The following is a 26,178-nucleotide window of genomic DNA, read 5'->3' on the forward strand; positions in this document are numbered from 1 at the left end:
CCGAAATGACCACAGTAGTACCCATCAGGTTGGGAACCAGGTGTTACCCACTGGTACAAAAAACAAAGGGGCTTCTCTCTGCTTCCCAAACGCCATGTCTCTGTTGTGTTCTATCGTGCCCACCCCACCATGATGGAATAAAACCACGAGACAAAGTAAATCTTTCCTCCCTTGAGGTGCTTGTTCAAGTATTTTGTCACAGAAATGGCAAGCGAAACTAACACAGGGAGAAGCAGTATTTTCCAAATGCGCTCCCAGAACAGGGAATATGGATCCCACCACACACCACAGTCCAGGACAACACCAATTCCCAAAAAACTTTATTCATTGTTTCAAGTGGTAAAATGTCATTGGTCTCTGTGGGGTACCTGGCGGGAGGGAGATCTGGGGTGGGGGTTGGGATGGGGCCCACCCATTACAAAAATCAAAGGATTTTATAAAAAATGCTATAAATTGGTATCAAAAGAAAACCCAAGGGAAGCTGAAGAAGGAAGCAAAGAGGGTAAGAGGAAGGGAGTAAAAGAAGGGATCAAAACCTCCCACTGCTAGGTAAGGGTAGCCGGGCTGCAAAGGAAGGTGTGGGAGAAGTTGGGACGGTGATACAAAGTGCATAAATGCGCCTCCCAGACACTCCTCAGAAGCGGAGGGCGTAGGAGGCTGCAGTGTGAGCCCTAGTGGGGCTCCAGCTGTCTCCTCACTTGGGGGACCCCACAGGAATGGCACTGCCTGAGACTGCCACACGGAAGGACCTACACTGGGAGAGAGGACAAAGGTCAGAGAAGAGACAAGGCTCCAGCTTCTTCCGCCCTGTGGCCATGCTGATTCCCTCATGGGAGCCCAGTGCAGAGGAGGTCCCTACTAGGACCTCCAGTTAGGATCTCTACACTGTGTAGGCTAGCTGACCATACTAGGTCAACCGCAGCAGCTGGAGGACTGTCCCAGAACACTGTGATACAGGCTAGTATGAAGTCCCTTAACCTCTTCAATCCTAGGGTATGCTCCAGCCCCATGAACAAACTTAGAGGAGCCAGGGGACCTAACCAGGTCTCAGTTTGGCTTCACCTGTCTCCTTCCAGCATCACAGAAAGAGGACAGCTAAGGACTACAAGAGGGTACAGGACAAGTTCTCCACACCAGGCCCTATTCTCATCCAAGCCCAGGAATCCATCCTTACCTTGACCCCTGATCAGATCTTTTTCTTCTTTAGCTTCAGGGCTTGTAGCCAGTTGGGCGATGATCCTTCTGACCTGGAAGACATAGTGTGAAGGTTACAAAAGCTAAGTTTAAAGAAACTGAACACAGTGAGAACATCTACCTTCTAATCAGAAGAGGCAGCCTGGGGTTTAGTTGCAGACCTGGAACCCCTACTTAATGTGAGGCAGCTCAGCTTCCTCTCAGACTCAGTTTTCCACTTCTACAAAGTGGGTTTTGTCTTTTCAGGATAGTACATAAAGCTCAGGAGATACCTGGAATTCAGTGACTTACCCTGAGGATTTTTCTGGCTTGGGGGGTAATGTGAGAGGCTTCCCTAGCCCTGGGACCTTGCAGGACTTAGAACGCTGGACAGAGGACTCCTTCTGGCTTGATTTGCTCTCTGTCACCTCCCCCTCCTCAGCTGAGCGGTTCCGGGAGCGCAGCTTAGCCTGGGAGACACAGATGAAAGATGAACTGGCAGAAAGATTTACAAGCCAGGCCTTTACCAAGAAGGTGCAGCCCCCAGAATCAGTCTTGAACCCCTCTATCAATAGAAAGTCAAAGGTCTGACTCCCTCAGAGCTGATCTTCACACTTTGAACACCAGAAAGATATTGGAGGAATAAAATTCAGTAAACTAGGCTGAAGAAAGAGTGGTAACTTCCTGAACCTATATTTTTGTTTGTCTATCCTTTCTGCAGGCAATGTCCTTCTCACCCTAGAGCCAACTCCTGTGCCAACCTCAAGGCTAAGAGAAACTGCTTACAAGAAACCCTGCCCAAGCCACCTCCCATTCCCAGCTACAGGCAGGAAATAACTCCTTCTACTAAATAGCCCAGCCTATGGCTGAACTTCCCATTTATACCTACACATCTCCCTTCACCAGAGATACTCATGGGCATGGACCATGCCCACCCCTCCAACCCCTAACTAATATGGTAGAGGCTCTGAGATGAAAGAACATTCTGTTTTTTCTCCAAAAAAGTGACACACTGAACAAAGTTGAGATGGGAACACATGGAACCTTCCAGAATCCTCCTTAGTACCATGGGACAAGAGATGGAAGAAGGGACAGATGAAGGGATGGATGGATGGATGGATGGATGGATGATGGGTGGGTGGGTGGATAGATGGATGGAAAGGAAGAAAAAGGAAGGAAGGAGGGCAGGTAGGCTGGATGGATGGGTGGATGGACAGACGGATGGATGGACAGACAGATGGAAAGAAATGCTGGATGTGCAAGGATGGCAGGCCAGATGGTTAGGTATGCGTACTGAATGATCAGATGGTACCTTCAAGGCTGATGGGCTCAGGCCAGGAAAGAGGTTGACTTTCAGCCCTTTGGTGCCCAAGGACATCCGTGTCCGGCGGCTCTGAGGCTCCTCTACTACCTCCTCATCTGAAGATGGCACCCGGGAAGCCCTGGGCTCTGCAAATGTCAGGGGAAGGGTATCACAACCTGAGCAACATGCCAGAAACCACCCTTACCCACAACCCAGACATTGATAGACTCCATTCAATTAATACACTGATCATACCTGTTGAATCTTGGAACAGCCGAGTATCCGAGTCTGCTGTCTCTGACAGGCCCAGGGTACCCCCAGGCCGTATGGCTGGGGCCCGGTGTCCCCTCTTACGCCCTAGGTTGGCACGACTCCGATACATGGCACTATCAAGGATCTCAGTGTCCTGCTCAAAAAAACACCCAAGACCATCGCTATTGCTGAGCCATGCCCTGCTTCACCCCATGGGTGCACCTCAACACTACCTGAGGAGCTGATGATTACTAGTTTCTCATTGCCATGAGGCACCCACAACCTGTGTCTGCCTCCCAGGACTGCTCAGAAAAACACTGGGAATGGAGCTTTGACCCCATCACCCACATATCCTGACCCCTCCAACAGCCCATCCACCGATGCAAGTTCACCGTCCACTGACCTCTATGAAGGAGAAGTCCTCACTAGGGCAGCTGGGCAGAGGTCCTCTGGGAGGTCGTTGGGGGGGCAGGGCTGACCCCTGCTCATCTCTCCTAGCCCCCCCTGTAAGACTCCAGGTGCCATCCACCTCTTCTACCTGGCTGGCTTCACCATCAGGCTGAGGCCTTGAGGAAGGCAAAGGGTCTCTGCTTGACTCTTCGGGCTCCCTTTGGCCAGCACCTGCAGTGGTTCCTTCCTCCTCCAACAGAACCCTGAGGCCTGAAGCTGCTGATTCCCTTGGAGCTGCCTTTGAGCTGCTGGCTGTTATTATCCCTTCTAGAAGGCTCTGAGAGCCAGAAGGTGGGGAGCGAGCCAGGTACCTGCTGGGGTTGCAAAGGGGACAAGCCAGAAACCAAAGTCATTCACCAACCAGTGAGAACATTTCTCTTCCCTGAAGCACACAGCACACAAAGCAAAGGCTGAGCCTGCTTGGCTGCTTGGAAGGTCCCAAACTAGGCTTTCTCACATACTACAGACTGAGCATCCTTTATCAAAACGCTTGGGTCCAGTTTCAAAGTTTAGACTTTTCCAAGTTTTGAAATACTTGCACATGCATAAAATGAGATCTGTGTGTGTGTAAATGCATGGAAGCATGTGTGGTGAGTGGTGAGATGAACCTCAGACACCACTCACAGTGCACTCGAGAGAGAGTGTGTGTGTGTGTGTCCAAGGACAACTTATGGGAGTCATCTCTCTTCTACAAAAGATCAGACTTGAATAGTCAAGCATTGACATTAAACACTTTTACCTGCCTAGCTCCCTTTTTCTATTAATAGGATCCTTCACTGGCCTGGAACTTTCATCAAGCAGGCTAGGATGGCAAGCCAGGAAGTCCCAGAAACCTTTCTGCCTTCTTTGCCTCCCCGGCACTATGATTACAAGTGTGCACACTACCACATCAAGCTTTCCTGTAGGGTTCCAGGGACCAAACTCAGATCTGTAAACACTTTACTGACAGAGCTTTCTCCAGCCCTGTAAGGAGCTATGTGGATAACAAAACCTAAACAAAAAATCCCTCTGTGTTTCATATTTACCTTGCACATGTAGACTTAAGGTAATTTTATGGTAATTTTGGTTTACCTGGACCTCGTGACCTGCCATTTGGGCCAGATTAGGATTTCTGTGTGAGATCATGCTATTCTCAAAAACTTTCAGATTTTATGGAGTTGGAGAGGTGACTCAGTGGCTAAGAGGACTAAATGCTTTCCAGAGAACCCAGGTTCAATTCCCAGAACCCATAAGACAGTTCATTCTAGTTCCAGGGGATCCAATATCCTTTCTGGTTCTACAGACATTGCATGCACATGGTACCCAGCTAAACATAAAAACAAACCACCCATGCACATAAAACAAAAAGGTAAGTAAATCTGCTAGGCAGTGGTAGCAGATGCCTTTAATCCCAATACTCAGGAGGCAGAGGCAGGCAGATCTCTGTGAGTTCTGGGACAGCCAGGACTACACAGAGCAACCTTGTAAGTAAATCCAAAGAAAATTGTTTTAGAGTTTCACATTTTGGGTTTTAGATCTTTGTGTTAGGATAGGTGCCTGTACCTTGCATGAGTCTCTTGACTGTAAATACCCTGTATTTACTACAGAGTCACTAGGGAGGGAAAAAATAAAGGCCGATGCCTGTCAGCATGGCATCCAGCACTCAGGATATCCCAGACATCACACGTGTTACTGCTGCCCTAAGTTACTGCGGTTCAAACCCCATTCAGGAGCATGTGCTTCAATGGTTGCACTTCCTGGAATAAGCCAAGAGTTGGCCCATCTGCCTTCACCCTCATCTCATCTTCACACCTTAACTCTATCCCTAGCCTCATAGATCCTGGGCTCTCTAGAGATGGTGTGACCTGCTTAAGGTCACAGAGGCTGCAGTATGCGCTTCTGACTTCCTTCTATCAACTGCTTTTAGGTGTGGCCACTATATTCAAAACAGATTACTAGGGAGTGGGGCTCTGCCCTCTGCCCCCTCTCTAGAGCACACCTGGGTAGAACACATGGCCATCTTGGAACAAGTAGCTCCTTCCCCTGACCTGGGAAGTTTCTCAACATCTGTACTTTGATAGCCTCTGCAGAGATCACATCATCCTCCAAAGCCATCTTGCTGCATTCCCAAATTTACAAAGCTCTTCAGTTCTGAGAGCTATTGCCATGGGCTCCAACCTCCACCAGTTCTAACCTACAGCTCCAACCACCTTCCACCCTATGTGTCTGCCTCCACTGCCTGTCTGGGAGCTCCTCAAGGGCAAAGCCAGGCTCCTTTTGTCTTTGTGCCCCCCAGCATCTCTGGCCCAGAGATGAGACCACACAAAACCTTGGACTACAGCACAGCAGTGTGACTTCTGTTCAATGCTCCCTCAGAACAGAGCACAAATACCAGGACGTCACCACCCACACCATGTCCAGCTGCCACTCCCTAAAACATGCTCACTCATCACACACCTAGGGCAGACTGGGTGTGTGCTGGTACCCACCACACCTACACACAGCCCAAAGCCACACCCAGACACACGCAGGGGTAGTGAAGACTAGCGGGCAATGAATGCCTGGAAGCCAGACTACTGGGTAACTGGAGATACTATAGAAGGTAAAGAACCATGCAGGTGAGTCAGTCCTGAGCAGGAAGATGAGACAGGGACAGGGAGAGATGTGTCAGTCTGTCCTTCCATAAGCTGCTGACAGATGGAAATTAAAGCAGCATAGGAGGGAGAGAGGGAGGGAATGGGTGGCAGAGGCTACAGTACAACAAGACAGAGGGTTCAAGAGTCTGGATGGCAGCCAAAACCAGCTCACCCTGAAGCCAGCTTAGAGTCAGGGAGGTGGCAACAATGGTACCCCACCCAGCCTGGACAAGAAGGCAGGTGAGGAGATGTGAACCAACTGAGAAGGGATAGAAAGACTGCTCTCAGCCCACTGAAGGCAGAAGGTAGTAACGGGCTGCTGAGTGGGCTTTAGAGGTGGCACAGAACATGGCAAGAGCCCTAGGAAATGTAGTGTACATCTACCAAATGGTCTCTGCCTTCTACATCTGAGAAGCTTTCATACTGACAGTCCAAAGTATCCACAACCTAAGGGCTTTCTGGCAGGACAGGAACCTGGGTGCTGAGCCTACTAGGCCTTCAGAGACTTAGATTCTATCCTGAACCCATGCCAGCCTTGGTCTCAAGTTGCACACCAAATCCAAACCTCAGTTTCTTTATCTGTTAAATGGGAATCAAAGAAGTCCCTGAACTTTACTGGGCTTACTGGCAGAAAACATGTGCCTACAATTTGGCTCATACTTGATAAACAGAAGTTGCTAAGATGGTCCTGGTACTGCCTCACCTAAACCTTCCACATATATCACCCAGTCTAAGCACCACCCAATCTACCCAACACTACCCTCTACTGATGCTTCACATGCAAATTCCGGGGACACATCTGTGTTTAAGGCTCTAAGACCTAAAATGAAGCCGCTCTAACATCAGAGCTGGGATGATGCATTTGAAGGACGAAGTGGCTTTGATAACCAGAGAGAAATAGGGAAGAAACTCAAAGAGGACAACTAAGTTGGGACCCACAGGAACAGATGGAACCTCACAATCATACCCACCCTCTGGGCCCCAGTTTCTCCATCCCTGAAATGAAGTGCCTGGGCTCAGTGATCTTTGAGTCTTCTTGGAGCTTACAAAGATTTCAGTCTGGCTGGGATGGTTTTGCACTGTAGAGTCCAAAGGACAGGAGCAAGGAAAACAGAGGACCCTGTGCCAGCTCTATCAGACTCAGAAGTACCACTGTCATCCTCTCACCGGGGTAAGATGTCCCTAGATCCAGAACAGCTCAGGCTCCCCTCAGCCACCCACCTCCATGCTAGCTTGTCATAGTTATTCCTGCCAGCAGTCCATCAAATGATCACCATCAAGGATGTGTTTGTTCAACATGAGGTCCACAACACAAATGTCCCCAAGGGGTCTACCTTTATGGACACTTCACTTCCAAACTTGCAAAACAGATGCAAATGCAGGTGACTACATTTTTTAAAAGCAATTACCACAGGCAAGGCGGGTTTGTATTAATCACTTTACATGTGCTAACCTTCTTCATGAAAACCCCAAGAGAGCCTCATATGTAAATTGAGAATTTACATATGAGGATATGGGTCCTGAGAAAAGGCCAAAGACACCTAAGGAGAAAAGGACATCACTTCAGGTCATTGCCTGGGGTCACAGAGGTGGGCAGAGAATCAGGACCAGCAGATGGGCCCCAAGCCAGATTACTCTCACCCATTCTTAAGGACTTCCTGATACAAAGGAAACCTCCAATTTTTTCTTGGAAGATAAGCATTCCACAGTGTATTAATTTCCCTATGTCAGATGCTCACAGCACCAGGTCGCCAAGCATTAGTCAGGGAAGTCTGGACAACTTGGTTCAAGTCCTAGATATGCTATCAGACACACTCAGTTCCATGCATGGCCACAGAGCACATAGCTCTTTCCAAACACAGGACTGGCTTACTTCAGAACATGTGTCAGAAAAGGCCCTCCCAAACAATGAGTTCCTTCAAGCTGTGGAAGAGACATGTTTTCTTCTACACAATGAGGCTCTGCTGCCTGCATTCTGGTTAAACTCTAAGCTCAGGTGACAGACAACACCAGATGGAAAATGGTAGCATGTCCAAAAAAACATGGGTGCTTTGGAGTGTGGAGATTCAAGCAGCCTCCCTCATCAAAGCCACCCCCCATGCTGCCACTGTCCTGTCAGGCTGCAGGGAGCACACTCCCTCCATCCTAAATAACGGAAGAGAATCCCCCTCCTCAAGAACCAACCCCAGTGGGGCAGAGGGCAGAGCCCTACTCCCTAGTAATCTGTTTTGAATATAGTGGCCACACCTAAAAGCAGTTGATAGAAGGAAGTCAGAAGTGCATACTGCAGCCTCTGTGACCTTAAGCAGGTCACACCATCTCTCAACCCTCTCCTGCTGCATAAAGCAGTTGTGAAGATCAATGCACAGCTCAACACTCCAGCAGAGAGGCTGAGTCCCAGCAAGAGAAATGAGGACAGGCATACAGTACCCATGTTCCCACAGGCCGGGGCTGCTGCTAGAACCCCGGGCCTCCATGGTTAACTGGTACAAACAGAGCCCAACCACCAGTCCAGGCTCACAGGAACCCACCCCCAACATTTAATTCTGCACAATCATACCCCATGCAGACTCCACTGCAACCTCAATCTTTTCTCTGTCCCCACCCCCCCCCTCACCAAGTCACCTGAGAACACCCTTCCTCAACTTCCCTTCCTAACCCTATGCTTTCTCCCTCTTCCACCTCCATGCCAAATGTCTCTCTCAACCCCCACCCAGAGCCTCCCTAGCCCCTTCCTGGTCCCTCCTGCTCTCCTCCCACAGCCATCTGCCCTTCCACTTAGAACAGCCCCCACCCAACACCTCCGTCTCCTTCCCTCCCCACATGCCAAGTAGGAACCTCCCACTCTGGAACTGAAAAGGGTAAAGAGTTCTACACACTAAAGAGAAGAAAACCAAACCTCAATGGATGGAAATGTTAGCAAGAGACATGAAATGCCTTTTCCATGCCTTTCCCACAAGGTGTGAAATCACCTCAGCTGGTTTTAGAACACCCATGAAGACAAACTAGTTGGTTCTCCCCAACCTGCCCCCCCCATGAAAAACTCTTTCCCAGGCAGCACCCATTTAATCCCAGCACTCAGGAAACAGAAGCAAGTTGATCTCTCTGATTTAGAGGCCAGCCTGGCCTCCATAGTGAGTTTGAGGTCAGCCAAGGCTACATAGAGAGACCCTGTCTCAAAAAAACAAAACAGAGGAAGAAAGGAAAGGAAGTTAGGAAGTTAGGAAGGAAGGAAAGAAGGAAGGAAGGAAGGAAGGAAGGAAGGAAGGAAGGAAGGTTGGTTCATTACTTGGTTTGCTTTCATTAACTTGGGGTTGGTGGTTAAGGTCATAGGGCTGAGACTTGGTTCTCAACAATTTCAGATTCCTTAACCACTGCTTTTCTGGGTGCTATGACAGAGCAGGTTAGATCACCTAGGCCAGACAACCTGTCACCACCCACAGGTCACCTTTCACTACCTATGTAAGCACCCTAAGAGCTCATTTGGCATCAGAGCTTGAGGCCTACAGAGCTCACCAGAAACTACTAGGAGGATAGCTCATTTGGTAAAGTGTTCCCCTTGCAAGCATGAACACTGAGTGCAATCCCCAGATCCCATGTTTTGTTGTTGTTGTTTGCTTGCTTGCTTTAAGGCCATAGTGTTGTGTGCTTGTCATCCCAGTAATGAAGAGGCAGACCAGGGTGATCCCCTGGGGCTCACTGGCCTGCCAACCTAGCCTACTTGGCAAGTTTCAGAGCAGTGAGAGAACTTGTCCCTATAAACAGAGACAGGAATGATAGCAGAGGTAGTCATGCTACAGACAGATAAGTCTGTATATATGTGCTTTTACACACAAGAGCACTCCCATAGACAGATAAGTCTGTATATATGTGCTTATACACACAAGTGCACTTATACATGCACACACAAAGAACTCACCAGACACCACCAAAGATGTGGCAGATTCCACTTCCCCTAGACAGCCACAACTCAGTAGTGGAGAAAGCCCAAAACATTAGTTACAAAATGGTACCTCAAATTTTATATTCATCCTCCAAAAAACGATGCATCTAAGTTTTGCATTTCAATGTTTAACATGAAATGTAAAATGTGAAACTGAACATTCACAGCCCTAAAGGAGTCTGTTTTCCAAACAATACAGTGCATAAGGAAAGCTGGTATTCCTTCCTCAGAGGGGTCCCTCTCACATATTCCCTCCCAGTCCCCAGATGGAGTACCTTACCTGGCTCCCAAGCCCGGGGATTCTCCTGTATCCATTCCAGTGTCTTCAGGGTGGGTCTCAAAGGAAGGTGATGCACTGTCTTCACCCTGTGTCTCTGGCCCACTTGTTTCCCCAACCCCCAACTCCCTGGCCTCCAAGTGGTCTTCAGTCTCCAGACCAGGGGACAAACTGCCACTACTCTTAAGATCTGACTCTAGGCCAGGGCCCACTCTCCCCACCCCACACTCCCTAACTTCACTTGGGGCTCCACAGAGATTGAGGTTCCGGAGTCCCAAGTCCTGGGTCCAGTCCATCTGCCCAACTCCACAGCCCCGAGAACCTCCCGACTCTAGGTCACAGGACACCTCCAAATTCCTCAGACCCAGATTGTCACCCCAGTCTACCTGGCCCACCCCAAGTTCCCTGGGCTGTCCAGGGCTGCAGCCTGCCCCTGGGGCCATGTTTCTCAATCCAAGATCAGGTGTCCAATCCGCCTGTCCAACTCCTCGCTCTCTTGACTTGAGGAACTCTCCAGCCTGCACACCCGACCAGTCGGGCTGCCCCACACCACTCTCTCTGTCCTGGCTATGCCCTCCTACCTCTCCGCGCCCTGGCAAATCTCTGCTCCTCACCTCAACATCAGAAGTCCAGTTTTTCTCCCCAACTCCCATCCCCCTGGGCTCTTCAGAACCTCCAGTTCCCAAATGACTAACCAGATCCCCACTGTTCAAAGCCAGGCTGTTTGACCAGCCCATTTGTCCCACAACGTTCTCTCTAGCCTCACTTGAGTGCCCAGAACTCACACAGCTAGACACTTCCAAGTTCCTGAGACCTAGCTGGTCAGTCCAGTCCACAGGCCCAGCCTTTGTCTCTCCAGGAGGCACAAAGTGACCACCTCCCATCTTCTCAGAAGGGCTGAGGCCAGCACCACTTACTCTGTCATTGCCGATGATGCCAAACTGATAGCTACTCTCTGGAGCCTCCATATGTGAGTCCCTGCTCCAATCCTGATGCCCTGAACTAAATGCTGCCTCCGACTGGGCCACAACACCAAGGCTGAATTCCCCAGTCCAGCCTCGCTGTCCTATCTCTTTGTCCTCCAAGTCAATGTTGCTCGGGCTCTGACTTCCTGCCTGCATTCTCCCCTGCAGCCCTGTGATCTCAGGGCTGGAATCACCATCTTGCCAGTTGCCCAGGTCTTTCTGCCTCATGGTGCCATCTTGCAACTTAGGCGTACTAGGGCTCAGCAGGCCCCTGGACTCTCCTTCCTCCGGTTGGTCTGAGTCCCTGCTGGCCTCATGAAACCGGTCTTCACCACTTGGTGTCTTCTTCTCAAACTCCTCATCCTGCTGCAGAGCTTCCTCAGGGCTGAACCCAGAGCTCATGGTCCGTGCCCCAAATTCTCTGTCCTGTGAGCTGAGGGCCCTTGAGCCACCGCCACTATAATCCTGTAACCAAGAACTTGTCCCGAACTCCTGTTCTTGCTGGGCTGCAGCCTGGCTGCCACGGGTGTCAAGTAGAGAATCTCGCTTCTCAAACTCCCGGTCCTGCTTCTCAGCATCTTGGCTGCTGTAGCCACTGGAAAGGTCCTGCAACCCTAATTCTTGGCCCTTCTCATCTGCATCTCTCTTCTCAAACTCCCAGTCTTGAAGGCTGGCATCTCGGGCGCTGAAAGAACCCAAGGAGTCTCTCTTCCCGAACTCCTGGTCCTGGAGCGCTTTGTCATGGCTGGAGTATGTGCCCTGGGAGTCTCTCTTCCCGAATCCCCATTCCCGTGGATCGGCCTCCACACCCTGAGTGCCAAGCTGAGCTGGCTTGCCCACTGCCCACTCATGGACAGACACTTCATTCTCATCCTGGCTGCCACTGGCTGCTATCACCTCTTGGCCCAGGCTGCATCTGCTGGCCCACTCCCTACTACTCCCCTCCCCAGATCCTTGCCCACAGTTGCTACTCCAGTCTGTACTCCCAAGGCCTGGGTCTCCAGCAGGACTCCTGCCTCCTAGGCTGTAGTTCTGAGAAGCATCTTGACACCAGCTAGAAGGACCAAAACTGCTGGGATGTGAGTCTGCTGCAACCCCAAATTCACTCTGCAGATCTTTCTGGGCCCAGCCAAGGAGTCCCTGGGGAAGTGGGGAGGGGAAGAAAAAAATGTTTAGAGTTAATTGAGGTGGGAGTCAATCCAAATTGAGGATGATGGCTACCTAGTGAGTGCCTCAGAGCCCCACTTGGGCAGAAGAATGCTGTCTACATTTCAGCTGTGTGACCTTGAGCAAATCACTTAACTACTCTGGGCCTAAAGATCCTCAACCTTAAACAGATAATTTCTATTATATGTGACTTCGTGAGAGGATCAATCAAGAGCATTTAAACAGCCTGCTCACATGAACAGTCCTGTGGACAGTCCTGTGACCATGTTTACAGCCCTTGGGCAAGACCTGGCTAGCTGCCAGGAGAAACCCTGCCTGAAGGAGAGGCCTAAATGCAAGACTGGGAGGAATGGGCACACTGTCAATGAAGGGCAACTGATTTGCCACTTAGACCACCCAGAACTCTTCTAGCACCCATGGCACCCAAGCCCTTCTTCCCCTCTGCACAGCCTTCCAACCAGGAAGACTCCGCCCAGAAAACTCAGGGCACAAGGCTCCCTGCACCCCCACCCAACTTTCCCTGACTCACCCCAGAGGGCGGGCGGGCTTGGGGCTCTGGGCTTCGGAGCCTGCCAGCCTCGTCCCGCAGTGCCGCGTTGGCCAGTAGCCGTTCCAGGACAGACATACTGGCTTCCCTCTCCCCAGGCCAAGCCATGCCCCTACCTCCCTATTGACCACCCTGGGGCTGCTGGGTGAGCCAGGTACCAGGACAGGGCTGGGCTGCTCCCTAGCCAGGACCTGTCCGACCGCTCTGGCTCCCGCCTGTCCTGGCCCGGCTCCCCGGCTCCACTCGGGAGCAGCTGCAGTTCTGGCAGCCCCGCCCAGAAGCCAATTGAGTCACTCACATCCTGGGACAGACACACCTACTGCAGGAGTCAGTGTTGTGTTAACCCCTTCCTCCTCCCTCCTCCTCCTCCTCCTCCTCCAAACTCCAGAGGCCTGGGGACTGACTCCTCCTTGCCTCCAGCTCCACCCCAAGTCCAGTCCAGTCCAGGATTAAAAAAAAATGTGTCTCAAAAGCCACCTGGATTCTAGCCCTTAAATGCAGAGGCAGCCTGGTATGAGAAAAGGCACAGAGCCGACAACTGGGCTGGTCCTGGCTTAGGCCCAGCTACCAACTTGCTGGGTAACTCCACACACAGGACACCACTTCCTCTGCATTTTGGCTGCTGGTCGACAAAACAGATCTTGAACAACAGTAATTCCAGTTGCAAAAGCCAACACTTATAAACTCTTTATAATGAGCACAACACTATCCTCAGTACTTTTACATGTCTTAACTCATTTAAATTGTTTCACTCTCTGAGGCACAGCCTATGACAGTCCTCACCATTTTACATACACAGAAACTGAGGCAGAGGGTAGAAGTGTATCTGATTCAAGGTTACACCTGGGCAAATTAGTAGCGCCAGCTGAGCACAGGTAACATACCTATGCTATCAGATGAACCCAGGCCCTCAAAGCCTGCCCAACTTTCCCTTGCATAATATTCCCAGGAATGACAGGTCGACTACTTGGCATAGGCTACACATTGCCTGAAACAGTTTCCCCATTTCATTATACAGGAGACAGCTACATCAGGAAAGTGCTGACAGCACAAGCATCAAGCACTCAAGCTTAGATCCCAAGAGTTGGGCGCAGGGACAAGTGTCTGTGATCCAGGCAATGGGAAGGCAAAGACAGGAGGACCCTCTCAGAGCTCACTGGCCAGCCTAGACAAATGGGTGAACTATAGGGCACAGTGAGACTCATCTTAAAAAATAAGGTGGACAGAGATGACTGAGGTTGAGCTGGCTATGCACGCACACACGCACACCTCTAAGAAAAGCCAAAGCTTACAATTAAGGTTCACTCCTAAGACTGCTCAGCTAGTGCATGCTGGGAATCAGGACCAGAACTCAAATAGCTAAACTATAAGCACACCCCTAGGCAGCTCTGATGGCAACTGCAGAAATAGGAGGTGTAGGTTTCACAGCTGTTTAAAGAATGAGGGCAACCCAATCTCTACCCCTGCTGCCTCATTCCTCCCTATGTCCACCTTACCTCAGAGCAGGTGCCTGGTGACTGTATATCCTTTAGCTCGGATCCAGCTGCCCGCCTTGCACTGCCTGAGTTGGGTGGTGGTGATGCCAAGAGATCATCCAGCCATCGAGAACTGCTTTCAGGACCTGCAGGCTCTGGGGACACCCTACATGGCTCCTGAGCCTCTGTTCTGGGCTGCGTGGTCTCTGCCCAGCCTAGGGTCACCACCTCCTCCTCAGAAGGCAATGCCTGCCCAGGATCAGGTACATCAACAAAGAGGATGCAGGGTTGGTCAGGGGGTGTAGGCTGCTGCTGTCCCAGTGCTGGCTCTAGCACAGGCAGGACTGCTTCCCTGGTGGCCAAAGTGATAGGAGACTCTTGTCCCTCCAAAGGGTCCTGGTCCTCACAGCTCTCCTCTGCCTGCAGTAAGGGTGTTCCCAATGGGCCCTCAACTGTAGAAGGAAGAACAGGCTGACTCTCTACATCACCTCTCTGGGGTAGGAAAACACCTGGATCATTTCTCTGAACCCCAGAAATGGGCCTTCCTGGGCTCTCTGGAGGTGATGGGGCTCCTGGTCCCTGCTGGAACACTCCTTCTTCCCTGACAGGTACAGCCCAATTGCCAGCCTCAGCAGCCTCTGCAGCCTCACTGGCTTCTGTAATGGGAGATGGAGGTGGGGAATCCAGCCGCCACACACCCAGACCTGAGGGCCTTGTGGGGAAGGTCCACTCAAATGACTGTGATAAGCTCCAATTAGACTCTGTCCCACTTCCAAAAGGACGATCTAAGGCTGACTGGCTCCCCTGGTCTTGGGGCAGAGCAGCCAGTGAGCCTCCCAGCTTTCCTTGGTCTTGGCTAGGTGGCCGAAGCACCCCTTCTGAGAATCGGCGCTGAGCCAGGCTGCTGGGACGGGGTTCTGTGCAACTGCTGGCAGCTGCCTCCTCTCCACCTGGGAATGTTCCAGTAAGGTCTGGAGGCTCAGCCCCCTCAATCAGGGGTTGAGGCAAGACAGCTGGGGGCCGCTCTGGGCTGTGGGGCCCTGAGACTGTCTCCACAGGAGAGCTATTGGATCTGAGGGTTTCTGGGGCTGCCTCAGCAGGTAGGTCTGAGCTAGGGGGATGACAGGGGTCCTCATCAGGCAAGGCTGCTGGAGTCACAGGGAGGCAAACTGAAGCCTCAGAAGCTGCAGGACTCTGGGTTTCTGAAAACTGAGAATGGTAGGGAGAACCCTGGTGGCTTGAAAGCTGGGGAGACTCGGAGGCTGGGAGGTCTGTGCTGGTACAGCCTCCATGCTCTGATATGGGGTCTGGACTTGCGGTGATCCAGGTCTTGGAAACCTGCAAGAGGAAGGACGAGAGTCGTCACACTTCTCAGCTGGGTCCAAGCTCATACAGACCTCGGGTCGGCTGGGAAAGTCCCAGGAGGTGAATTCAGGCAGAGCTCCTCCACCAGGTCATCTCCCCAGCTCTAGTCACTTGGCATCATTCTTAATTATTTCAGTGGTTCAAACCCAACCCAAGGCTCACCTAAGGATCTTCTCCAAGAGACTACAGTTTGGGAGCAAACAACACATGCTTTGTAAATGGAAGAAGAAAGGGGGAAATCTGGCCACCTAGATATGCATGAATAAAAGGGGAAGGGCTTGCCTCAAAGGACCACTACAATTCCATTCCAAACTCAGAGTATCTCTTGGGAGCATCATCAAGTAGAGGAAGAAAGTTCCATCCTCTGCTCTATGTACCCACGGGCCTCAGCACTACCCAAGGAGGCCATGGATTCAAGCAAAGAATGATGGAAGTCATCAAAGGTACATGGCTTCTAGGAGTCCCAGTACTGCCTCCTGTAGGCTGAATGTCTTCTTCCTACAGGGTCTCGTGGAGCCTCAGGTTCCCACCTGTACTCTTGGGCTGATGCCAATGTCCACCTCAGAGTTAGATAAGGATTAAAAAAGATTTGTGCATTTGGGTCCTGGGTATTTAAAAAGAAAAGAAAAGAAAAAGCCAGGTGTGGTTCCTGAGAGCAGAGAGAGAGGACACCAAGGAAAGGAAGGGGACAGAGGTGGTACCAAGCCCCTTGTTCTCCAGCACTGTGCCGCTCAGCCTGTCCCCAGACAAATTAAGTGAATACAGATACACTGACACTTGCCCTGGTTTCTGTGCCCCCACCACTAGTGATCATGACCCCTAGCCACTGCCTGCGGGATCTGGGTGATAGAAAGAATTCTACTTCTTCTCTAGCCCTTCCCACCCCCATTCTCCTTCTCTGAAATAATCTACTTCCCAAACCAGTGCCTTTAAACTGTACCATTAATGCCCCACTCCTTTGTCTGAAAGCCACTGACTATCCCTGGAGATAGTAGCCCCCAGCACCACTTTTACAGATCACAGTGGTTTCAAGAGTCAAGCCAAGTCTTCTAGCATCCTGATTCCCTGGATGCTTTGATTCAGCGCCCTGCATTCTTCTGAGGCTGTATGTTTAGCTATAGTCCTTCCCAATAACTATCAGCCCTGCCTCCAGTCTCAACTTTAAGTCTGCTACCAGCCCACCCCATTTCCTATTTTCCTGTTCCTTCTTTTCATGTTCCCAACTCTCATTCTTCAACTCCTTTGGGAAGCAAGGGTCAGTAACCCTACTTCCTTCTCGCAGCTCCATCCCTCCTCCTGGCCCTCAATTCTCTTGTATCACCATCAACAACAGTTGTCTTTTACACAACACAACCCTCAGCACCGCCACTCTCCACATCATACTGCCAGCCCTAGGCTGGAGAAAAACACAGCAATGACACAGCGGCCTCACCTCAGAGCAGCTGACCTCCAACTGCTTCCGGAGTGCCCACCAACTTTACTGTACTTTCTTTCCATTCACCCCACAAACAACATATTTACAAGTCTCTCCTCAAACCTCCAACATACCCAGTCGGCTCCCAGCTGATAGCCTTGCTTCCTGTTCCCTCAGAACAGGAAAGAACACCCACATACTGCACTCTTTCCTATCTACCAGCAGGAGCAGGGAAGCCTAAGGACCTGGTTCCTCTTCCATGACCAGGCAGTGTCCTTGCTCCAGGCTAAGGCCAACCCCTCTTCTCTAGCCTGCATCACTGATTTTCCCCTCCCCACTCAATTACTCCCACAGCACACCAACTGCTTTCTTCTGCCTTAACAGAAAACAAGAGAGAGACAGAAAAAGAGAGATCACTTTTGGCCCCACCTCTCTCTCTAGCTACCATCTGTTTTCTGGAAGCTTACCTTCACTATATACAGCCTCTCTTGCCCCACCTCTTTGAGATTCATTCTAGGCAGGCCTTCTCCTTCACACCTCGCACCTACTTGTCAGGGTCACTGAGGACCTCCCTTGTAACTAAATACAATTGATGCTAACCAGAGGCAGCCCAGGAGAGGAACTGGTAGCTGCTGGCACACCCCTGCAGTCCTGGAGGCTTCTTTGCTTGGCCTCCCTGGCTCCCTGTCTCCATTGCTGTGCTTTGGGCCTCTTCCTTCCAGTATACCACCTACTTCCTTGGTGACCCAAGCCAGTCTCAGCCACCATCTCCACCCTGATAACTTCTAAGACTTCCCTGCAAACACACTCCCTTCTCCTAAATATCTTCACACTCTATTCAATCACCCAACTGACATCTCCATGAACTCAACAAACTCAAAAGCAAACTCCTCATATGTCACCCAGCTATGCTTTGCCTTGAAAAGCCCCCATCTTATCAAGTGGAAACCTCATCCTTCCAGTTGCTAAGGCCACATGCCTTGGGTTATTCCTACATGCTGCATATTCTTTCCCTTTCTCCTCAAAAGAGACTCTGATGGTCACCTCTATCACCTACAGCTTTCAATTCAGATCCGACCACTTCTTACCAGCTCCAGCAGCTGCCTCTAGGGTCCAAGCCATTACCATCTGTCCCTGGATCCGGAGAAGGGTCATCTCGCTGATCCCTGCTGCTACCTGAACTTCCCTGCAGCACCCCCACTCCTTTTTGTTTTTTGTTTTTGCTTTTCGAGACAGGGTTTCTCTGTAACTTTAAAGCCTGTCCTAGAACTTGATTTTTAGGCCAGGCTGGCCTTAAACTCAAAAAGATCTACCCGCCTCTGCCTCCCGAGTGCGGAGATTAAAGGCATGTGCCACCACCTAAAGGCATGTACCACCACTGTCCCACCCCTGCAGACCCTTAACCTATGAAGTGAGATGTTTCTTTACAATTAAGTCATCAGATATAACTTTCTCTAACTTCAAACTGCTCAGTGGTATCTTCTCTTTGCTCAAACCAAAGTCCTTGGTGGCCTCCAGACCTCTACCATCTAGTACTATCTCACTGTTACCCAGTTCTCCTCTCGATGTGCCCCCAGACCTCTTGGCTTCTTTGCTTCTGCACATGCTCAGTCCTCTGCCAAGAATGCTGTTTCTCACACATCACACCACTCACTACCTGAGCTATGTATGAGGACTTCCCACTTCCCTCACCCAGCATGTGACCTTCCCAGTTCTCCTAGCATATGTGCAACACCTTGTGTATCTGCCAGTTTAAAGGATCCCTTTGGAAGGTGAGGTCCTTACAGCAGGCACAATGCGTATTTTGTTCTCTAATGTCCCAATACATAGCATACAATTACACAGAGTCAGCTCTCTATTCTGGAGCATGTGGGACAGCCTCTAGCTGACAATGGCTCTCTATGCTAGGGCCATTTTTGACATGGTTTGCTCAGGAAATTAGGCTTCTTCAGGGAGAAGGAGGAATGAACAGGAAGCCCGGACTTTCCTTTCTAAACCCAGAAGTAGCAGCATAGCCAGTGAGGAGTCTAGAGTCAGACACTTCAGGTCCTGCTTCAGGCCGAATGAGTTACTTAGCCTGAGTCCTGGACTCTCAAAGGGGGCTTAAAGGCCTACTAGCTAGAGTTACCTACCAAAAGGACTAACTTGGCTAATATTCCTAGGCCATGCCCAGCACACAGCAGGGGCTTAGTCAGTGCTGTTAGTGTCATAAGCACTGCTCCTAATCATCATGATCTACCATATTAGCCACCTTGATGACAAGGAACACTGGCCTGGGCCTCAGTTTCCCCATCTGAGAGCATAAGAGGTGATCTCAGATGACTCCCCAGATCTACATTACTCACATCAGTTGGTGGCTCAGGGCTAGTCAGCTTAGCCAGGTCCCCGTTCATTGCCAGGCTAGAAGTGAGGCTCCTGGGAGGAAGAGACAGAGGGAAAGGTTAAGAATGTTGAAGTCTGACACAAAACAGAAAAGGGGAGAAGGTATCACCCAAGCACTTTTAGCAGGTTAAACACCCCAGGAATTATCCTGAGGTTGGCCTGGAACCACAAGGGATAAGGAAGCTAAGTGTTGCCCAGAGAGCAAACAGCCAGGACATAGCTCCCACTCCCCTCCTGAACACACAAGTTCAAGACGCGCCCCCCCCCCCATTCTCCTTTTGGGAACAGCATCATGTGTGTCCAGATCACTCAGAGGTTCCCAAGAAGACAATGACTCCCTCTCCTAGTTCCTAAGGGGTGAAAATTCTTCTCTGACCAGAATGTAGCTAGTCCTGGCAGCCCTACTGATACTTCTTGAATGATAGCAGGGAGGAGGGGATGGTGGTGATTTTCCAAGACTGAACCCTTCACAGATGGAGGGAGGAATCCAGTCTGGGAAGCAACATGGCCTCCCAGTAGCCCTGGTCCTGGATACTCAAAGGTTAATTTCCCAGCCCAACCACCAGGTGTTTTCAGGTGAGAGAAGGGAAAGCTGGAGGGTAGGGCAGGGCAGGGCAGGGCAGGGCAGGGCCTTCAGCTACTGGCTCAGCCCAGACCACAACAGGTCTACTAGCCTCTACAGTCAGGAGAGAAAGAAAGCAACCACTGGGCCTAACTATGTATGCTTCAGGCTGAAGTTTTCTTGCCCTGAAGCCTTGGGTGACCAAATTCCTCACCTCCCTCCCATGCCTTGTGTCCAATAACACAAGAAGCACCTCCCAGATAGCCTTCCTTTACACGCAGGCCAGCTATGGGCAAGAAATAAATGATGGGGAAATGTCTCCAAATAGAAGAAATCTCTATGCAGAAATTAGCTGAAGCTGCTTTAAGACCTGTTGCTGTCTCATTTCTCCCACCCCACTCCTCAAAGGCTAAGGCTGTGCCCTATTGATTGTGAGAGCCAGCAGTTAAGATCACAGGTTTTAGAATTACACACATCTGAAAATTCAAACTCAAGAGGCTGTAGGAAGTCACTTTGGAGCCTTGGTTTTCCAGTCTCTAAAATGGTCCTAACAGTCCCTTCTTCCAAAGAACATGGGTATGTGTTCTGTGACTACAAAGTGGTCTACTGAATCCCATGACTCTCTGGCACAATGTGCATCAACTGTTTATGAAGAGAGCTATGGTGGGCTGGGTCATGCACACACAGACACACACAGAGAGAGAGAGCAAAAACACCACCATTATCTTCAGAGATGCTCTGGGACACAGACTAGGTTGACCTGTGTTCACATAATTAATCTAACAGTGAAGGTGACTGCCCAAAGAGGAGCTCACTTGCTCCCTAGCCCCTTCAAGACTTCTTACCTCTCCTTAGCCCTTACCTCTCCACGGGAGTCTTGCTATGTTCTTCCTGGCATTCTGCTGGAGACTCTACTGTCCCTTCCTGGGACGGCCCTTTGGCAGGGATCTTATCATCCTCTTTGGGTCCAGGGGAACCATAGGTCCTGGGGCCATATCGAGAGCTTCCATCATGGTTAAAAGTGAGGCGGGAGCCCCAGAGGCGATCAGGGCTAGCAGGGATCTCCTTCCGAGGCTGTTCCATCTTGGCCAAGATTTCTTCTACTGTACTGGCTGCAAACCGCTCAGAGGAGGGACGGAAGGGGGCAGGGGCCTTGCGTACACCTCCCAGGGCAGCACACCGAGCTGGGGGTGTTAAAGGGGGTAAGTCTTCTTTCCCAGCATCCTCTTTCCCAGACTCTTGGGTAACTTCTCCACCAGCAGGTGCCTCAGCTGTAGGCCTTGGTGCAAATGGGAGGGGACGCTTGCTGACACCATAGGGCTGGGGTCCTGCCAGCATGTTCATCTTCCGGGCAGAAGGCAGCTCAGCCAGGGGACCCCGAGGAGGCCGAGGCCCAACAGGAACCAGGAGGCTGGGCTTGGCAGGCAGAGCTGGCTTGCTGGGTAAGGTCCGGGGCTTGGGCTTGACAGGGGGCTTGGCCCGAGGGTCACCTATCAAAAGGAAGGATTCATTGGAACTGTCAGGAGAATCATGAAACACAAATTTCTGCGACTCCTATTGCACCAAATCTCCTACCCTGCAACCTCACAGGGTGTTCCCAGCCTTCTAGGTAGTGGCAAGCATTGCTTGTTCCATGAAGCCTTCCTTCATTTTTTTACATCCCAGATGTAGTTTATCTTCTCCAAAGTACTCAATATTTACCATTTCCCCTTCTCAACAACTATGTATAGGAGCTATGACACCTTCTTTCTCTAGCATCCTATTTTGTACCTAGCACAGGTTCCCATCAAATGAATGAGCAAATGAGTAAATTCATCTGCCTGACCCCACTAGACAGTCAGCCTGGGTACCCAATTTAGTCCTATTTCTTTATAGGTAGAGCCTTATGTACAGTATTTCCATAGTGAACTGTTGATCCTAGCTGAGCTCCCCATGTCTCCCTAAACACTCCCAGGCCACCTCCCCAATGTCATCTGGTTCATGATCAGGAATGCAAACTTACTATTGACCTATGTCAAACAGAAGTAAATCTACCACAGGAAGAAATCAAAAAAAAAAAAAAAAAAAAAAAAAAAAAAGGTCATAAATCTACCTTCTATATAAGGCATTCTAATGCCAAATAAAAGACCTAGGGATTACTCATGGCCACAACCCTTCTATAATAGAATCCTGTATCGCCCACTCATTCAGCTAAGCATTAAAAAAAAAAAAAATAGTCTAGACAGGGAGAAAGAAATGTACCCATCTCTCCTGTGCCTCGGTGTCTCCTTCTCAAAGAGTTACTGGACTCAACTCAAGGATTCTGCTTCCATAATGGCTGGAGATTGATCTCACTCTCACCAGGTCCCAAGGCCCTTCAGCACTCATCTCACACTTGCTGCCTCTCACCCTAACACAACTGTCACTCAACTACCTGGCAGGACAGAATAGGGGTGCAGCCTCTACCCTCTCCACCCTCCCAGTCACCGGCCCCACCCTGCACCCATCACCCATTGGTACCTGGCTCAGAGCCAACAGGCGCCTGCTCCTCCCCCATCTCCGGGGGCAGTGGGGAAGCCATGGCAATGCTTTCACATGCGGCAGACCCTGTTTGAGAAAGTTGAAGCAGTGTAAGTTGGGATGGTTGACGACCCAGGAAAGAGGGTGGTGGAGAAGGAAAAAGAGCTGGGCGAGGCAACAGGCTTAGCCAAGGAAGTCTATTTCTAACCCAGGCTGTGTGGGACAGGAAGAGAGAACTCCAGGAGAAGGTCAGGGAGGTCCCCACAGACGGGATGGGGAAGGTCCCCACAGCCACATCCTTGCTACAACTCTCCAACTCTTGGCTCTGAACCTCAAAGATCTGGAGCCTGACAGCCACCTCACTCACACCACCCCCAAGCACCTTCCTGTGACACTCTACTTACACTTCCCAAGACACCCCTCTTTGTCAGGCAGCCCCAGTAGAGGTATCCACTCCAGGCAGGGGGCAAGAGGGCCGGAAAGTCTCAAGTCTCGGGAATCACCTCATGGGAGACGGGAAAAACCCGCTCCTCCCCGACCTGGGGCTCCGCCCCACTGCCGGCCCCCCTCTTCCCAGTCTCCTCCCTCCTTCTATGGGCTGGGAGTGGCTCCCTACCCCCCTTTCCCCACTCTCCTTTAACATCCCTGTCCCCTCCTCCTCCTCTCAGGGCTGTCTCATCCAAACACAGCGAAATAAGAAATAAAAAGTAAACATCTGGAATACATTTTTTTCCTTTAATTTCTCAATCGTTTTGGCTTCAGCTTGGAATTTGATGAGGTAAAGCCAAGGCCTAGTCCTGTTACCATAGCAATGGCCTCCCACTGGATTTCCAGGGCCTAGCCAAGGGGAAGGAGGAGCCGGCCCAGGATGGGCAGGGAGAGAACAGACTGGACTTGATTACATTGGGGGGGGGGGACAGACTTGGAGGGAAACTCCCCAGGATTCAGCCTTCCAGGACAGTCAGAGAGGGACCTGCATTGCCTGTGAAATGGGAATATGTGCGGATCACTAGCCTGGAGACAGCCTGAAGGAGTTTTGAGGGACCAGAAGAAATTAACCCAGATGACAGCCACATAGTAGTAGGCTGTCACAGGGGCTTCTGGATCTGATATTATAAGACTTAACAGCTAAGTGAGTGGGTCTACCACTTTAAAGCTGTGTGACTTTTCCCTATCTGAAAAATGTATTAAGGTATTAAGACTGGAGTTTCAAGCCAAACAATGCATGCAAAATACCAAGCATGGAAGTGATAAGTAACAGCTGGCCACTATTAATGTGACTACATTCAGTGTCACTAATGAGCTAACTAACATCCTTGGTAACCACCTATACCTCTCCCAGTACCCTAGGCTGCATTCCTAGACCATTCCTTCATGCCCCCAAGTCATCGGTTCTTTAGGCACTCCACCTCCTCAGTTCCCAACCTAGCTGCTGAAGCACCCTCCCACCATCAGGGCCCCCTGAAGCCTGGTGAATAGCGAGCACTGCCCCTCAGATCCCCTCAGATTCAAAAGCAAGGGAAAAGCTGCCTAACACATGAAATGCACACAGACCTAGAGGGGTAACCCAACCCTCTGCAACCCTCACCATGTTGCAACCTCAAAGTCCCCCTCCCACTCCAACTGGTCTGAGAAGTTAGCTCTCAATTCTAAAAACGACCTGAGGTGCCCAGTCTTTGCAAAAGGAATCCCCATCCCCTTGACCCTGTCCCAGCTTATTTCTAAGAGGGTATGGAGAGAAACTCTGACAATGTCAATCTCTGATCAGCCAATTACCATGGCTATGTCCCTGGTGCGTGGGAGAATAACGTGTGGGGGGGGGAGAGAATGACAGGAAAAAATAAAATTAAAAATACACAATACTTTTTTTTCCTTGTCCTTGAACATTATTACAAGGGATATGGTGTGGGTGGTTAGAAATGGAGAAAAACTAGTCCAGAACAGAAAAACCCTCTCACCTGTGGTCTTGATAGACACCTCTGCTGTTATAAGGGGCTGCAGAGATGAAGACAGGCTCCGAGTCCCCAACAGGGGATGTGGCTACAGTAGAGAGGCCCCAACCAGGAGCACCAGGAAACCAAGGCCATGGCCTCAAGCTGCAGAATCGCACTGCCTCAAGAACTCGGCACCCTTAAAGGTCTAGGGGAGCCAGTCAGCCTTGGGAGTAAAGGCTGCCCCCAAAGGATGGGATAAGGTAGGTAACATCAGCCCTGGGCAAGCACTCTAAGGACAGGCAGGGTCGTCCCTTAAGGTCTCCCGCTGGATGTGCGACTAGTGCGACCAGGAGGGTTAAGTGTTGGAAGAGGGAGGGCCAACAAGAAGACAGAACAGCCTAGGGTAAGGGGCTGTTTGGAGGGCCTCCGTGGGGAGCTTACGGACATCGAGCGGCCAGGCGAAGAGGAGGAGCAGAAGAGGGTGGAGGAGGAGGGGGCGGCAGTAGCCGAGGGCAGCGCGAGGTGCCAAGCAGCCCGCGAAGGAACAGACCGAGGACTGGCGAGGAGGACTGTGGAGGCGGCCTGGGATGGCTGGGGGCGTGCCATGGGAGTCGGGGAAGGGGGCTGGTGAGGGCAGTAGGGGGGTCCCTCGAGTAGCTCCGCCCGCCCCCGGCCCCGCCCCACCCTCGCCTCTCCCCGCTTTCTTCTGGCTCCCGGCACGAGTGCTCTCCACCCCCGCGCACACGCGCCAGCTCCGCAGCGCCCCCGTGTCCCCAGGCCCTCGCAAACTTTCCTGGTGACCCCCACCATCGCCGCCGCCCCAATCTGAGGTCGGGGCTGCTAAGCGCCGGGTTCTTTCCATGCCCTTCCCCGCCCCCATCCCCCGGACCCCGCCCCCTCCGGCCGCTGCCGCGCACTCACGCGCTCCCCCCGGACGGGTTCCGCTCAGCTAGGCACCCCGACGCCAGTGACCGCTGCTGCCGCTGCCGCCACCGTCACCGCGGGACCGAGCCAGTGCAAGCCCCGGGGGCCCTCCCCTAGCCCCGCCCACTTACACGCCTCCATACCTCTCATGAATATTCATATAGGAATCAGTGAGAGGGAAGCCGAAGCGAAGTCCGGCCCACCGTATGCAAACAAGCACAGCTCGTACATAATTATTCATGACCTTGTAAATGAGGGGCCGGTCCTGATTCAGACTTAGGCGAAACTGACGCAATTTTACCCCAGAGCCACCGAGAGGACTGCCTAGAGAGGAAACCGCTCTGGACTACTTTCCCTAAGCCTACACTGATTACAGCACCATAGAGCGCGGGCAGCACGAAGGGAATCGTTGGCGGACTGATCAGGCTTCCTGTTACACCTGAATCTTCCTGGGAGCACAAGCGACGTGGACACCCCTCATGTATAAACTCACATTGAGAGCCACAATGGAAAGTGGAATAGCTTTTTCCCTCATGTTATTTGTTTACGACCTCTTTTAAATACACTTCCCAAACAAAATTTTGTAGCCCTCCCTTCACACTTCCTAACTTACACACACACATACACAAACTCATCCTCCTGACTCAGGTTTCCACTCCCTACACTAGAAAGTCGATCCTCATTCTATTATATCAAGCCTTATGAGACCTTTGTCTCCTAAGGTGATTAAGGATGGCGCTGAGAACCCCGATCCCTCCTACTCCCACCCTGTCCTGGCTAATGGAGTGGAACTATGAGAGGCTTCCTAATCAGATCAGCACTCATTTCTTGACTCTCAGGTGGCATTGTTCCACAGACAAGGGTGAAAACCAATGCTTGTCTAGTCAGGAAGGGCAGTATGGACCTAGAGACTTGCTTCCCAGCTGGGCAG

The 26,178-nt window shown here is 51.1% G+C and overlaps 1 protein-coding gene across 1 annotated transcript; it reads right to left on the reverse strand.

Annotated features, from left to right (window-relative positions):
• Positions 1-307: 307 nt before the first annotated feature.
• On the reverse strand, positions 308-25,190 carry Tnks1bp1 (tankyrase 1 binding protein 1). Its single transcript, XM_051184332.1, has 12 exons — positions 25,008-25,190; positions 22,390-22,476; positions 20,753-21,380; positions 19,292-19,361; positions 14,189-15,505; positions 10,017-12,118; positions 5,487-5,492; positions 3,132-3,492; positions 2,732-2,882; positions 2,486-2,622; positions 1,486-1,643; positions 308-1,247 (listed from the first exon to the last, which is right to left on the reverse strand). The coding sequence occupies exons 1-12, from the start codon at positions 25,183-25,185 to the stop codon at positions 1,187-1,189; spliced, it is 5,256 nt and encodes a 1,751-aa protein (XP_051040289.1). The 5' UTR covers positions 25,186-25,190; the 3' UTR covers positions 308-1,186.
• Between the last annotated feature and the right edge of the window lie 988 nt (positions 25,191-26,178).

Source organism: Phodopus roborovskii, unplaced genomic scaffold (genome assembly GCF_943737965.1).
Source record: "Phodopus roborovskii unplaced genomic scaffold, PHOROB, whole genome shotgun sequence".
Lineage (NCBI taxonomy): Eukaryota > Metazoa > Chordata > Mammalia > Rodentia > Cricetidae > Phodopus > Phodopus roborovskii.

Coding starts and splice junctions, on each gene's coding strand:
- Tnks1bp1 (XM_051184332.1), bottom strand. CDS start 25,185: ATGGAAAGAACCCGGCGCTTAGCAGCCCCGACCTCAGATTGGGGCGGC. Junction 21,381..22,389: donor GCCTGTTGGCTCTGAGCCAG/GTACCAATGGGT, acceptor TCCTTTTGATAG/GTGACCCTCGGGCCAAGCCC. Junction 15,506..19,291: donor GCCCTGAGCCACCAACTGAT/GTGAGTAATGTA, acceptor TTCCTCTTGCAG/GTTTCCAAGACCTGGATCAC.